This window comes from Stegostoma tigrinum, chromosome 19, assembly GCF_030684315.1.
Source record: "Stegostoma tigrinum isolate sSteTig4 chromosome 19, sSteTig4.hap1, whole genome shotgun sequence".
NCBI classification, from domain to species: domain Eukaryota; kingdom Metazoa; phylum Chordata; class Chondrichthyes; order Orectolobiformes; family Stegostomatidae; genus Stegostoma; species Stegostoma tigrinum.
Window position 1 is genome coordinate 5,247,636 of NC_081372.1, and position 15,429 is coordinate 5,263,064.

A 15,429-nucleotide genomic window follows, 5' to 3' on the forward strand; every position below is an offset into this window, starting at 1 on the left:
TGACTACCCCCCTCTCTTGTTTGGGTTGTATCTGACAATTTCGGCAAAATGACCCAATGGCTTTGAGAAGCACTAGGCTTCGCTAGTCTAACACATTGACTCCTTGTGGTCAGTCTTGCCACATCAGAGACAATCTTCATCTGTTTCCCCGATCTGCTGAGCTTCCACTACTTGATGTACCCGAGCGTCATCAATCGACTGTGTTATTTTGCTGACAGACAATGCCATCAATGTACAAATTTCGAAAGCTGCCTTGAAATCCAGGTCTCTCCTGGTTAGTAGCTTCAGTTGGATGGCTTTTTATCCAGGGCCACAAGCCAAACACTGCTGTGAGGCATTTTAGAGGAATTTGCAATGTTCCACTAACCTCTTTAATGGGCTACAACTTGGGTAATGGACTATCTTGTTTATAAAAATGGAAACATTCTATGATCATTGGTGGCTTTGGTGGGAAAGAACGCCCCAGTTTTTGGAATGTCATCTCCATCAGAGATGCACCAGATGTCTGAGAATTGTGATAATCTTGCTCCCAATGATACCTAAGAAGGCCAGTACCATTGTGTCTTCAGTCACATTATTCACCTTCAAATGCACATCAAAATGTCTGATGTGCAGGACTGAACGTTCTGTCTCTTCATCAAATGGCCCCATTGCTCCTAATTGGCCCACCATTTTGTTTTCCCACCAGCAGGAAATCTTCCCGCCTCTCGAGTCCAGTAGCCATTTGCAGCCCGAGTCCCCTCGGTGAACATTCTGTGCCCTAGCTGTTCCCCCACTGGCCGAGCTAGTGTACAGTTCCGCCCCGCCATCAACCACAGCCCGAGTTCCCCACCACCGCTCCCCCCCGCCCCGATATCACTTCCACATAATCTCACACCGTTTTCCAAGTCCAGGCAACACCCTTCATCCTGACAAAAAGAAACAAAGTCCGCACACAGTTTGTGGCCAATCCCAACCTCATCACCAGTTGTTATGTTTGTGATTCACTAGAACATCAATAAACACGAGGCAGACTGAGGGTAAAGTTGTGCAGGGAAATCTTTATGGTGCAGGCTGTCAGCTCCACGGTCAGTTTTAGACTGCATCCCCATCCCCCTCCGTCCCCTCTGCTTGGGGACCTGCATCTGGGTCACCTGACTCACCCCTTTGAAGAGCAACACATACCCAACTACAGATCGTTCTCCTGTAACGAGATAGTTGCGTTCTTGTGTGGCCTTGCACTATAGAAAATCACATTACAAGGAAATCACTACAGAAAATCGCTGCACCTGTGGAGCAGAAAGTTTGTGTTATCCAAACAGTGTCCACTACTTATCAATCATGTTACAGCTAATTCACGTTAACGAAATACATGTTATAGCAGAGCTAACTGTAGATGCACAACACTTAAGTGCCAGCAAAATCCTGGTACGTAATGCCAGTGATACTGTGGGACACCGAGTCCGTAATATCGTGGGGCATGAAGTCCAGAAGATTGTAGTACTCAGTGTCAGTAATAATGTAGAGCCTAATCACTGTCACTTGTCCTGTGGAGCAAGGGGTAGGTAATGTTGTGCAACATGATCTCAATAGTACTTTACAACACGATATTAGTAATATTGTGGAACATGATGTCTGGAATATTCTGGATCATAATGTCAGCAATAGTGTGGCCCATTACAAAATTAATATTGTGCAAAAATGGTACCTGTAACATTGTGGAAAATCTACTCAGTAATATTGTAGAACACTATGTCAGTAGTATTGTCAAATGTGATGATATGATATTGAGAAACATGGTGTCAGTAATGTTGTGCCACATGACCTCAGTAATATTATGGAACATGGGGTCAGCAATAATATGTAATGCTGTGTCAGTAATATTGTTGGATATAATGCCAGTAATAGTATGGAACATGATGTCAGGAATGTTGTGCAAGGAGATATCAATAACATTGTAGAAAATGTCACCAGTAATATTGAGGAACTATGTCAGTAGTAGTGTAGAATGTAATGGCAGTAATATTACGGGTCACAACGTAAGTAATATTGTGAAACATGGTGTCAGTAATAATGTGTAATGTGGGATGAAACTAGAGCATTCGCAGGTAGCCACATAGGCACGGGGAAAACTCGTATACTCCACACAGTCACTCAAGGATAGAATTGAACCCAGGTCCCTGGAACAGTGAGGCAGCAGTGCTAACTACTACAAGGCCAGGACTGGATGTCAGTAATAGTGTGGAACGCTGTATCAGTAATAATATACAGCAAGAAGTAGCTGATACAGTGGAATGTTGTGTGAGTAATATTGTGAAACATGTAAGTTGCTGGAGGAGATGCTGAGGGACAGGATCTACATGCATTTGGAAAGGCCAGGGCTGATTAAGGCTAGTCAGCACGGTTTTGTATGTGGAAAGTCATGCCTCATAAACTTAATTGAGTTTTCTGAGGTGAGTAATAAGAGAGATGATGGCAGCATGGGAGAACAAAAACAAAGTTGCCGGAAAAACTCAGCAGATCTGGCAGCATCTGTGGAGGAGAAAACAGAGTTAATGTTTCAGGTCCAGTGACCCTTCCTCAGAACTAATAGTGGCTCGGAAAACGTCAGTTTATATGCAGAAAATAGGGAGGTGATTGGGGTAGGGAGTACACAATAGGATAGAGCCCAAGGACCCCACTGCACCACACAACCAGCCCAGCTCTTCCCCTCCATCCACTGCATCCCAAAACCAGTCCAACCTGTCTCTGCCTCCCTAACCTGTTCTTCCTCTCACCCATCCCTTCCTCCCACCCCAAGCCGCACCTCCATCTCCTACCTACTAATCTCATCCCACCTCCTTGACCTGTCCGTCTTCCCTGGACTGACCTATCCCCTCCCTACCTCCCCACCTATACTCTCCTCTCCACCTATCTTCTTTTCTCTCCATCTTCGGTCCGCCTCCCCCTCTCTCCCTATTTATTCCAGTTCCCTCACCCCATCCTCCTCTCTGATGAAGGGTCTAGGCCCGAAACGTCAACTTTTGTGCTCCTGAGATGCTGCTGGGCCTGCTGTGTTCATCCGGCCTCACATTTTATTATCTTACAGAGAAAGACAGTTGGACAGTCAAAGGAGTTGCTAACAATCAGGCTAGGAAGGTGAATAGTTGTTAATGGGGACTGTTAGTGACTAACAATGGGGCGGTGCGTAGTGGCAGGCTCTGTGGTAACAAGGCCTGGTGTGTGGGGTTGGGGGGAGCTGGGACATGGGACAGTTTAGGCCCCAAAATTATTGAACTCAGTATTGAGTCCGGAGGGCTGTAGGGTCCCCAAGTAGAAAATGAGGTGTTGTTTCTCCAGTTTGCGCTGGGCTTCACTGGAACACTGTAGCAAGCCAGAGACAAAGATATTAGCCTGGGAGCAGGGTGATGCATTGAAGTGGCAGACAAAAGGTAGGTCAGGGTCTTTTTTGCCAGCAGAACATAGATGTTCTGTGAAGCGGTCACCAAGTCTGTGCTTTGTTTCCCCAATGTAGAGGAGATACAATGTGAGCAGTGAATGCAGTAGACTAGATTCTTGGAAGTGCAGGTGAAGTGTTATGTTTGGGCCTTTGGATAGTGGGGAGGGAGGAGGTAAATGGGCAGGTGTTGCACCTTCGCCAGTTCCAGGGGAAGATGCCGTAGGGATGTGGGGAGGTGTTGGGGGTGAAGGAGGTACGGACCAAGGTGTCCTGGAGGGAACAGTCCCTGCCGAAGGTGGACAAGGGAGGGGAGGGAAATATATGTCTGGTGATGGCATCTTGCTGGAGGTGGCAGAAATGGCACCTGACGATCTTCTGGAGGTGGATGCTGGTGGGATGGTGGGTGAGCATAAGGGGGATCCTATCGCTGTTGTGGGAGGAAAGAGAAGGGGTGAGGGCAGAAGTGTGGGAGATAGGTCGGAACGATTGAGGGCACTGTCAACAACGGAGCTGGGGAATCCTCGGTTGAGGAAGAATGTGGACATTTCGGAGGATCCCTTGTCGATGTTGGCCTCGTCTGAACATATGCGACAGAGACGGAGGAACTGAGAGAATGGGATGGAGTCTTTACAGGAAGTGGGGTGTGAGGATGTATCGTTAAGGTAGCTGTGGGAGTCAGTGAGTTTGTGGTGGATGTTAGTGGTTAGTCTATCCCCGGAAATGGAAACAGAAATGTTGAGGAAGGGAAGGGAGGAGTCAGAGATAGACCAGATGAAAGTGAGGGAAGGGTGGAAATTGGAGGCGAAATTGATGAAGTTTTCCAATTCTTGACGAGAGATGGAAGTAGCACCGATGATATCATCAATGTATCGGAGAAAAAGTTGTGGGTGGGGGCCGGAATAGGACTGGAACAAGGAATGTTCCACGTCCCCCATGAAGAGACACGCATAACTAGGGCCCAAGTGTGTACCCATGGCAACCCCTCTTACCTGAAGAGAGGAGTTGTTGAGGGTGAGGACAAGCTCAGCCAAGGGGAGGAGGATGGTTGTGGCTGGGGCAGCCTGGTAGATTTTGTCTATACAGACTTTAGCAAGGCCATTGACAAGGTTCCACGTAATAGGCTGGTTAGACAGGCTAGATCACACGGGATCCAGGGAGAGCTAGCCAATTGGATGCAAAACTGGCCTGAACAGAAGGAGACAGAGGGTGGTGGTGGAGGGTTGTTGCTCAGACTAGAGGCTTGTGACCAGTAGTGTGCTACAAGGATCGGTGCTGAGTCCGTTCCTGTTCATCATTTGGATGAGAATATAGGAGGCATAGTTACGAAGTTTGCAGATGACATCAAAATTGATGGTGCCGTGGACAGTGAAGAAGGATATCCCAGAGTACAATGGGATAGTAATCAACTGGCCCAGTGAGCCAAGGAATGACAGATGGAGTTTAATTTAAATAAATGTGAGGTGTTGCATTTTTTAAAGACAATCCAGGGAAGGACTTATATGTTTAAAGGTAGGGCCCAGAGGAGTGTTAGTGAAGGGGGAGACTTAGGGATGCAGGTACATAATTCCTTGAAGGTGGTGTCACAAGTAGATAGGAGGACGAAGAAGGCATTTGGCATGCTTGCCTTCATGGGTCAGAACAATGAGTACAGGAGTTGAGAAATCATGTTATGGCTGTACAAGACATTGGTAATAGGGAGAGAAGGGGAGGCGGACCAAAGATGGATAGAGGAGAAGACGGGTGGAGAGGTCTCTCACTCTTGCTAGCCATTCCTAGCAGACTACCACTACAAAAAGTAAATACCACTGCAGACACTGTTCAGTCAGTCTGCAGCCAAGCCTTGGTCACTGTTTGAGTCATGATGTCACTTCCAGAGCTCCAACCCTGGTCCTCAGGTATTTATCCTGTGGTTCACCCTCAGGTTCACTGTTGTTGGCAATATTGTGGAACATGACTTCGGTAATATTGTGCAACTTGGTGTTCAGTACGATTATGGACTATGGCATCAGTAATATTGTGGAACATGATGCATGTAAGATTGTGGAATATGGTGGAATATGATAAGATGCAAATATTGTGGAACACGGATGTGGGTGGGTGGGGAACATCTCTCAAGAAGTGGGATAATTGGATCACTGGATCATTACAATTTGCTCATTGTTGTGTTTGTCTTTCATGGTTCACAGGAGCCAGGGAAGATTGGCGATCTGGTAAGTAACTACTTCATTTCCTGGGGTTCTCACTGGGAGGAGATTACGGGGTTAACAGCTGCTGTATGCTGTGCTCATTGCACCCTGTACGAGACAAAAACATCACTTAGCTCCATGTTACACAAACACAATATTTGTGATCAAGAATCACCAACATGCCTCTGTCTGTTCCAGTGACAGTCTTCCCAGCTCATCTCCCCATGACCACACACCCACCCACTCCTTCCTCCCTCAAGCTTTTATTCAACGTGCCCTCAACTGCAAATTGTTCTGCGCTGCAAACATTTCCAACCATCTGGGCCTTCCATCCCAGTTAGTCAGTCAGTCTACAATATGGCTATGCCATATGTTAATGCTCAATAGTAGATGGAGAAACAATATTTGAGAGAATATAAACATTTGAGAGAACAACGTTTGAGATTACTGACATTTGTTAAGATGATGAGGGAGTGTTGTAGAGGCTACTTTATAATTCACCCTTGTAGACCTATATCACAGCGTTTTTATCAATTTATCTAAACTCAGCACCATTCTGTGGAAGCTGGTTACTGATGCTTCTTTGATGATTGCATTGTTTGGTTTTAATTCTGGCCAGGATGGGATTTGATCAATGCTGGATGTTCTAGGATAGTCTTTTTTACATTTTTCTCCCATGTCCTGGATTATCTGCTGCCAGGATATTATTTATCCAACATTTTTGGGTTTTGATGTCTTCAATCATCCTGACAGCTGCTTGAACAGACCTAGAGTCACCCAGAGTCATCCCATCACCCCTCCTCCAACTCTCCATTCCCTCACCCCCTAATAGAGTCACTCACAGCTGCCGCATTACCCCTCCCCCAACTCCCCATTCCCCCTGCCCCCACTTTAACAGACCTAGAGTCACCCACACCTTGAATCCTGCACATGTTGGACAAGATTAGAAACCTCAGCAAGCCTGGCAACATCTGTGGAGAGAGATACAGAGTCAACATTTCTATTGGATGATCCTACATCAGGACAGATCAAACACGTCCTGGGATTAATGATGGATGTCCTTAGTATCTGGATCTGAGTCTCAATGATATAACAATTACTTCCACCCATCATTGTGTATAACAGTGGCCATTCCCCCGTAGTCCCTGTGCTGGCTTTTGCAAACAGCTAAATAACTTGCCCTGAGATAATGGGAACTGCAGATGCTGGAGAATCCGAGATAACAAAGTGTGGAGCTGGATGAACACAGCAGGCCAAGCAGCATCTTAGGAGCACAAAAGCTGATGTTTCGGGCCTAGATCCTTTTCTGATGAAGGGTCTAGGCCCGAAACGTCAACTTTTGTGCTCCTAAGACGCTGCTTGGCCTGCTGTGTTCATCCAGCTCCACACTTTGTTATCTCTTATAACCTTTGCCCTGACCACTTGGCATTTTGATGGTGCCTTTCAAACTTTTCCTTTTCAATTATTGGTCCAATTCCTTTTGGAAAGGAAAGTGGAGTTGAGGATGATCTGATTGAATGGCAGAGCAGAGTCAATGAGCTGAATGACCTACTTCTGCTTCTGTGCCTTATAGTCTTAATCCAATAAAAATGGGATTGTGGTTACTTTGAACAGCTGGCTCACTGTTGTTGTGGAATCTCACAGTTAGCTCCGTCATAACTCTACAGCACTGAGTTGACCAGTAACCTTGGAAATGTGAATCTTTTTTAGGATCTGTCTTCTTCCCAATGTAATTATTTTGAAAGTTCCAAAGCTAATGAGTTTTTTTGTAGTGTTAAGCTGCAAGGACACTATTCTATGCCAGTTCTGCACATTTTTCTGGAAAGAATACAACAAGTAAAATATTGAGACTGAAGAACTTTCACGAAAATGATCTATACGGATAATTGCAGAACTGGGAGACTGTCCCTCGCAAGGAAGACTGAAGCATTTGGATCATTTTCTCCAAAACAGAAGGCTGTGGGGTGACCTGGTGAGGTCTTTAAACTTCAGAAAAGGATTTGATAGCGTAGGTGTGGAGAAAGTGAGTAAGATTGAAACTAAAAATGACAATTATAAGGTAGTTACGAATAAATCCAGCAGTGAATACAGGAGAAATGTCTTTACTCAGAGGGTGTGAGGATGTGGGACTTAAGGAACTACATTGAAGAGGAAGATGAATAAATAATTGAGTGAGAAATAAGCTCAGAAATTCTATTCAGTTTGTAAGGGTCTGCATCGAAACCCTGCTGTCGTCAACAATAACAAAAAGGCAACATTTTATTGCATTGGCATGTGATCTTTGGCAGTTTGAAAATGAAAATTTCACCTAAAACATACATACAAATGTCTACCGTGAAGCTGACTTCACCATTCAATAAGACCAAAGCCAATCTCATTATAACCTCAAACCCATATTCCCACCTTCCAGTGATAACCTTTCTCCCTGTTGCTCAACAAGAATCTATCTCCTTCTGTCATAAAAATGTTACACCTTCCGGCACATCTGTTTTAAATGGGCGGCCACTGATTTTTTTTATAAATGACCCCCAGTTTTAGATTCTCCCATAAAAAGATAGACGTTCTTCACATGTACCATGTCAAGTCTCCTCAGGATTTCAGAGGTTTCGATCAAGCAGCTCTTACTCTGAAACTCGAGTGGATTCTTTGAAGAGGTAACAAGTATGTTAGACCAGGGAAACCCAGTAGATGTTATCTATCTAGACTTCCAAAAGACCTTTGATACAGTGCCTCACGGGAAGCTGCTGAGCAAGGTGAGGGCCCATGGTGTTCGAGGTGAGCTACTGGCTTGGATTGAGGATTGGCTGTCTGACAGAAGGCAGAGAGTTGGGATAAAAGACTCTTTATCGGAATGGCAACCGGTGACGAGTGGTGTCCCGCAGGGTTCAGTGTTGGGGCCACAGCTGTTAACCTTATATATTAATGATCTGGATGAAGAGACTGGGGGCATTCTGGCGAAGTTTGCTGATGATTCGAAGATAGGTGGCCAGGCAGGTAGTACTGAGGAGGTGGAGAAGCTGCAGAAAGATTTAGACAGTTTAGGAGAGTGGTCCAGGAAATGGCTGATGAAATTCAATGTGAGTAAATGTGAGGTTTTGCACTTTGGAAAAAAGAATACAGGCATGGACTATTGTCTAAACGGTGAGAAAATTCGCAAAGCAGAAGTACAAAGGGATCTGGGAGTGTTGGTCCAGGATTCTCTAAAGGTTAACTTGCAGGTAGTGTCCGTAATTAAGAAAGCGAATGTAATGTTGTCGTTTATCTCAGGAGGGTTGAAATATAAAAGCAGTGATGTGCTTCTGAGGCTTTATAAGGCTCTAGTTAGGCACCATTTAGAATACTGTGTCCAATTTTGGGCCCCACACCTCAGGAAGGACATACTAGCGCTGGAGCGTGTCCAGCAGAGATTCACATGGATGATCCCTGGAATGGTAGGTTTAACGTATGATGAATGGCTAAGGATCCTGGGATTGTACTCATTAGAGTTTAGAAGGTTGAGGGAAGATCTAATAGAAACTTACAAGATAATGTATGGTTTAGAAGGGGTGGACGCTAGGAAGTTGTTTCCGTTAGGAGGGGAGACTAGGACCTGTGGGCACAGCCTTAAAATTAGAGGGGGTAAACTTAAAACTGAAATGAGACAACATTTCTTCAGCCAGAGAGTGGTGGGCTTGTGGAATTCATTGCCGCAGAGTGCAGTGGAGGCCGGAACGTTGGATGCCTTCAAAGCAGAGATCGACAAATTCTTGATCTCAAAAGGAATCAAGGGCTACGGGGAGAGTGCAGGGAATTGGTGTTGAAATGCCCATCAGCCATGATTTAAATGTTGGAGTGGACTTGATGGGCCGAATGGCCTTACTTCCACTCCTATGTCTTATGGTCTTATGGATACAAGTTTAGCCTGTCCAACTTAAGACAGTCGTTTCATTCCAAGTATTGATCTGCCTCCAGTGCATTTACATCTTTCCTGAAATAAGGAGACCTGTTCTACACATAATACTCCAGATGTGGCCTCACCAGTGCCCTGTATAACTGAAGCATAGCCTTCCTATTCAGTTCCCCTCTTGATAAATGATAATGTTCTCCTAGCTTTCCTGATTACTTGCTGTACCTGCATACTAACATTCGTGCACTAGGACACCCAGATCCCACTGCATCTCAGAGCTCTGTAATCTCTGACCATTTAGATAATCTTCCTTTAATAGAGTTATAGAGTCATTTAGCACAAAAACAGACCCTTCGGTTCAAGCAGTCCATGCTGAACATAATCACAAACTAAACTAGTCCCACATGCCTGCTCCTGGCCCTGTCAAACCTTTCCTATTCACGTACTTATCCAAATATCCTTTAAACATTGTAACTATGCATCCACCACTTCTTCAGGAAGCTCGTTCCATGTACGAACCACCCTCCGTGTAAAAAAATTTGCCTCATGCCTTTTTTAAATCTCTCTCCTCTCACCTTAAAAATCTGCCCTCCTGGTCTTGATATCCCTCATCCTAGGGAAAAAAAAACAATTACCATTAACTCCAGCAATACCCTTCATTATTTTATAAACTTCAGCAAGGTCGCCTCTCAACCTCCTACGTTCCAGTGAAAAAAGTTCCTGGCCTATCCAACCTTTCTTTATAATTCAGACCTTCCATACCTGGCAACATCATTCTTCCAGCACAAACATAGAATCCCTACATTTGGAAGCGGGCCATTCAGCCCATTGAGTGTACACCAATCCTGCTGAAGAGCATCCTACCCAGACCAATTCCCGACCCTATCCATGTAACGCTGCATCTCCCATGGCTAATCCACCTAGCCTACACACTGCTGGACACTATGGTTAATTTAGCATGGCCAGTTCAGATAACCTGCACATCTTTGGACGGTAGGAGGAAACTGGAGCACCCGGAGGAAATCCACACAGACACGGGGAGAATGTACAAACTCCACACAGACAGCCGCCCGAGGGTGGAATCGAACGCGCGTCCCTGATCTATAAGTCAGCAGTGCTAACCACTGAGCCACTGTGCCATCCAAATGGACAATTTCACATTTTCCCATGTTATTTTCCATTTGCTACGTCTTTGCCCCCTCACTTAACCCATCTCTGGCTATTTGGAGGCTCTTTAAGGCCTCTTCTCAACTCACTTTCTGACCTATCTCTCAAATTTGGCCATCATACTTTCAAACCCTTCATCCAAATTGTTGCTATAAGTGGTAAGCTGTTAAGGCCACAGCACTGACCCCTGTGGCGCACCACGTGTTACATCTTCCACACCATTTACAACCACTTCCTGCTTCCTGTTTGTCAGACTATTTTCTATCCATGTCAATATGTTACCATCCCCTTGAAATAACTCTGCAATGTATCCCATCACCAAGTCACCCTTTATGTACATCTGGAGAGCCTATGACACTGATCCAGCTCCCTCAAAGCCAGCTCTCAGAGTTATCAGTATCCCTGATACTCCTGTTTGTATCTGTTAGCGAGGGCGCCCTGATTAGACTAGGTTAACAGCCCCAGTCAGGGAACTCTGTTCTATGAGTTCTAATTGGCTGACCACATTACAATCATTACACTCCCCCCATACGACAAGCTTTTGTTGGTGCAATAAACTTTTGATGTTGCACCTGATCAAAAGCCTGCTGAGAGTCTAAGACCACCGGTTCATTTTATCCATAACACATGTTATTTCCTCAAAGACTTCGAGTAGGTGGTCAAACATGATTTCCCATGTGGACAAGATCATGTGGACTCTGCCAGATTACTTCGAATTTATCGAGATATGTCGCTGTAACTTTTTTAATAATAGCCTCTAACAGCTTTGCTATTGTCAGATGTTAAGCCAATTGACTTGTTGTTTGCTCATTTCTATCTCCGTCTATTTTTGAAAAATGGAATATATTTCCTGTCTTCCAATCTAATTGGGCATTCCTTCTTTAAGGAATTTTTGGAAAATTAAAACTAATGTATCAATTATCTTCTTAATCAATTCGTTTATGATTCCAGGATGAAGACCATTAGGATCTGGTCACTTATCAGTCTGCAGCTCAACAGTTTATTCAGCAACACTTCTCTAGTGATTGTGATTTTCCTGAGTTCCTCCTTTTCTTCCATCTCCCAATTTATCACTGATTCTAGAATGTGACTTGTATCCATTATAGTGAAGACTGATCCAAAATACCTGTTCAATTCAACTGCTAGTTCCTTATTTTCCAGGTTCACTTTCGATAAGTTCAGTACTCACTTTGTTTACTCTTCTTTTAAAAAAATTATATAAACTCTTATTATCTGTTTTGTTCTTCTGGTTAGCTTTCTCTTATACTCCAATTTTCCCTTTTACGTAATTTTTCAGGACTTTCTTTGCCATCTTTATATTCTCTCCAATCTTCTGACCTGCTACCTACCTTTTCACAATTCTTTGTGTTTTCTTTTAGTGCGATATAATCTTTAACGTTTCCTCATTAACGACAACGATGGGTCCATATTTGGAACTTTTCTTAATCTTTGGAATGTATCTATTCTATGTGTTCTGAAATATCCCCTTAATTTTCTGCCTTTGAGGTGCTTTCTTTAACTGAATTTCACTTTAGCCACATCTGTTTTCATGCTCTCATAATCCCTTTTATTTAATTTTTTTTTAAAAATGGCCTTAGACTACCTCCCCTCTCTCTCAAGCTGAATATAAAATCCAGTCATATTTTGGTCTCTGCTACCTAGGGTTGTCTTCCTGATGAGATCATTAATTAGTGCTATCTTACTCCACAACCCCAGATCTAGTACAGCCGACCTTCCAGTTGGTCCTAGTACAAGCTGGCTCCCAAGCATCACAATATACACATCAGTTTCTTGTGTAGGAACAGTAGCTCAGGAGGAGGTCATTCAGCTGCTTCAACTATTTCACTGGAACTTAGAAATGTAGAATTTTCCAGTATAGAAGGAGGCCATTCAGTCCATTATATCTGTCTTACCTAGCTTCTTCTCATATCCCTTGAAGCCCTTAGCTAGCGTAGAGTGGACAGTGATATAATGGTAATGTTACTGCATATGAATTCAGTAACCCTAGGCTAAAGAAATAAAGAAATGGATTCAAATCACCATGTGGCAGCTACTGGAATCTTGAATTAAATTACTAATTTTTGAATCAAAAGCTTATCTTCATGATGCTGACCATGTAACTATCATTAATTGTTGTAAAAATGCAATGATTCAGTAATGTCCTTGAGGCAAGGCAATCTGTTATCTTTCATTGGCCTGGTATATATGTTGCTCTAGACCAACCGCAATACAATTGACTCTCAAATGGTAACACAGTGTGGAGCTAGTGGAACACAACAGGCCAATTCTTACTATCCCTGACTCTCAAATAGCCTTTTTTTCAAAAAGTTCATGGATACAGGCAATGCTGGCTATGCAGCATTTATAGCCCATCCCTAATTGCCCAAAAGGCAGGTAGGAGTCAACCACATTGTTGTGGGTCTGGAGTCACATGCAGGACAGACCAGGTAAGGATTGTAGTTGCCTTCCCTAAAGGATAGTAGACAACAGATGGGTTTTTCGTGACTATGGATTAATGGTCACCTTGAATTCTTAATTCCACATTTTTATTGAATTCAAATTCCAGCATCTACCATTGTGATCAGAGATAATGGGAACTGCAGATGCTGGAGAATCCAAGATAACAAGGTGTGGAGCTGGATGAACACAGCAGGCCAAGCAGCATCTCAGGAGCACAAAAGCTGACGTTTCGGGCCTAGACCCTTCATCAGAGAGGGGGATGGGGAGAGGGTTCTGGAATAAATAGGGAGAGAGGGGGAGGGGGACCGAAGATGGAGAGAAAAGAAGATAGGTGGAGAGGAGAGTATAGGTGGGAAGGTAGGGAGGGGATAGGTCAGTCCAGGGAGGACAGACAAGTCAAGGAGGCAGGATGAGGTCAGTAGGTAGGAAAGGGAAGTGCGGCTTGAGGTGGGAGGAGGGGATGGGTAAGAGGAAGAGCAGGTTAGGGAGGCGGGGACAAGCTGGGCTGGTTTTGGGATGCAGTGGGGGGAGGGGACGAACTGGGCTGGATTTGGGATGCAGTGGGGGGAGGGGAGATTTTGACGCTTATGAAGTCCACACTGATACCATTGGGCTGCAGGGTTCCCAAGCGGAATATGAGTTGCTGTTCCTGCAACCTTCGGGTGGCATCATTGTGGCACTGCAGGAGGCCCATGATGGACATGTTGTCTAAGGAATGGGAAGGGGAGTGGAAATGGTTCACGACTGGGAAGTGCAGTTGTTTATTGCGAACCGAGCGGAGGTGTTCTGCAAAGCGGTCCCCAAGCCTCCGCTTGGTTTCCCCAATGTAGACGAAGCCACACCGGGTACAGTGGATACAGTATACCACATTGGCAGATGTGCAGGTGAACATCTGCTGAATATGGAAAGTCATCTTGGGGCCTGGGATAGGGGTGAGGGAGGAGGTGTGGGGGCAAGTGTAGCATTTCCTGCGGGTGCGGGGTGTGGTGGGGTTGGAGGGCAGTGTGGAGCGAACAAGGGAGTCACGGAGAGAGTGGTCTCTCCGGAAAGCAGACAGGGGTGGGGATGGAAAAATGTCTTGTGTGGTGGGGTCGGATTGTAGATGGCGGAAGTGTCGGAGGATGATGCGTTGTGTCCGGAGGTTGGTGGAGTGATATGTGAGGATGAGGGGGATCCTCTGGGGGCGGTTGTTGCGGGGGCGGGGTGTGAGGGATGTGTTGTGGGAAATGCGGGAGACGCGGTCAAGGGCGTTCTCAACCACTGTGGGGGAAAGTTGCGGTCCTTGAAGAACTTGGACATCTGGGATGTGCGGGAGTGGAATGCCTCATCCTGAGAGCAGATGCGGCGGAGGCGGAGGAATTGGGAATAGGGGATGGAATTTTTGCAGGAGGGTGAGTGGGAGGAGGTGTATTCTAGGTAGCTGTGGGAGTTGGTGGGCTTGAAATGGACATCAGTTTCTTACTGGTTACCTGAGGTGGAGACAGAGAGGTCCAGGAAGGTGAGGGATGTGTTGGAGATGGCCCAGGTGAACTTGAAGTTGGGGTGGAAGGTGTTGGTGAAGTGGATGAATTGTTCGAGCTCCTCTTGGGAGCAAGAGGCGGTGCCGATACAGTCATCAATGTAATGGAGAAAGAGGTGGGGTTTGGGGCCAGTGTAGGTGCGGAAGAGGGGCTGTTCCACGTAACCTACAAAGAGGCAGGCATAGCTTGGACCCATGCGGGTACCCATGGCCACCCCCTTTGTCTGTAGGAAGTGGGAGGAATCGAAAGAGAAGTTGTTGAGGGTGAGGACGAGTTCGGCTAGCGGATGAGGGTGTTGGTGGAGGGTAACTGGTCAGGCCTGTGGGACAGGAAGAAGTGGAGGGCCTTGAGGCCATCTGCATGAGGAATATAGGTGTATAGGGACTGGACGTCCATGGTGAAAATGAGGTGTTGGGGACCGGGGAATTGGAAGTTCTGGAGGAGGTGGAGGGTGTGGGTGGTGTCACGGACATTTTAACTCCCCCTCCCATTCCTTAGACGACATGTCCACCATGGGCCTCCTGCAGTGCCACAATGATGCCACCCGAAGTATGCAGGAACAGCAACTCATATTCCGCTTGGGAGCTCTGCAGCCCAATGGTATCAATGTGGACTTCACAATCTTGAAAATCTCCCCTTCCCCCACTGCTTCCCAAAACCAACCCAGCTCGCCCCTCCCCCCACTGCATCCCAGAACCAGCTCAGCTTGTCCCCTCCTCCCTCACCTGCTCTTCCTCTCACCCATCCCCTCCTCCCACCTCAAGCCACACTTCCATTTCCTACCTACTAAGC

General features: G+C 45.6%; 1 protein-coding gene across 1 annotated transcript in view; it reads left to right on the forward strand.

Annotated features, from left to right (window-relative positions):
* Positions 1-15,429, forward strand: part of col9a3 (collagen, type IX, alpha 3) — a 187,264-nt gene that overhangs the window by 57,482 nt on the left and 114,353 nt on the right. The window contains exon 7 of the mRNA XM_059652715.1: positions 5,605-5,628. Coding sequence (XP_059508698.1) covers positions 5,605-5,628 — 24 coding nt within the window. The remainder of the gene's footprint in view (positions 1-5,604; positions 5,629-15,429) is intronic.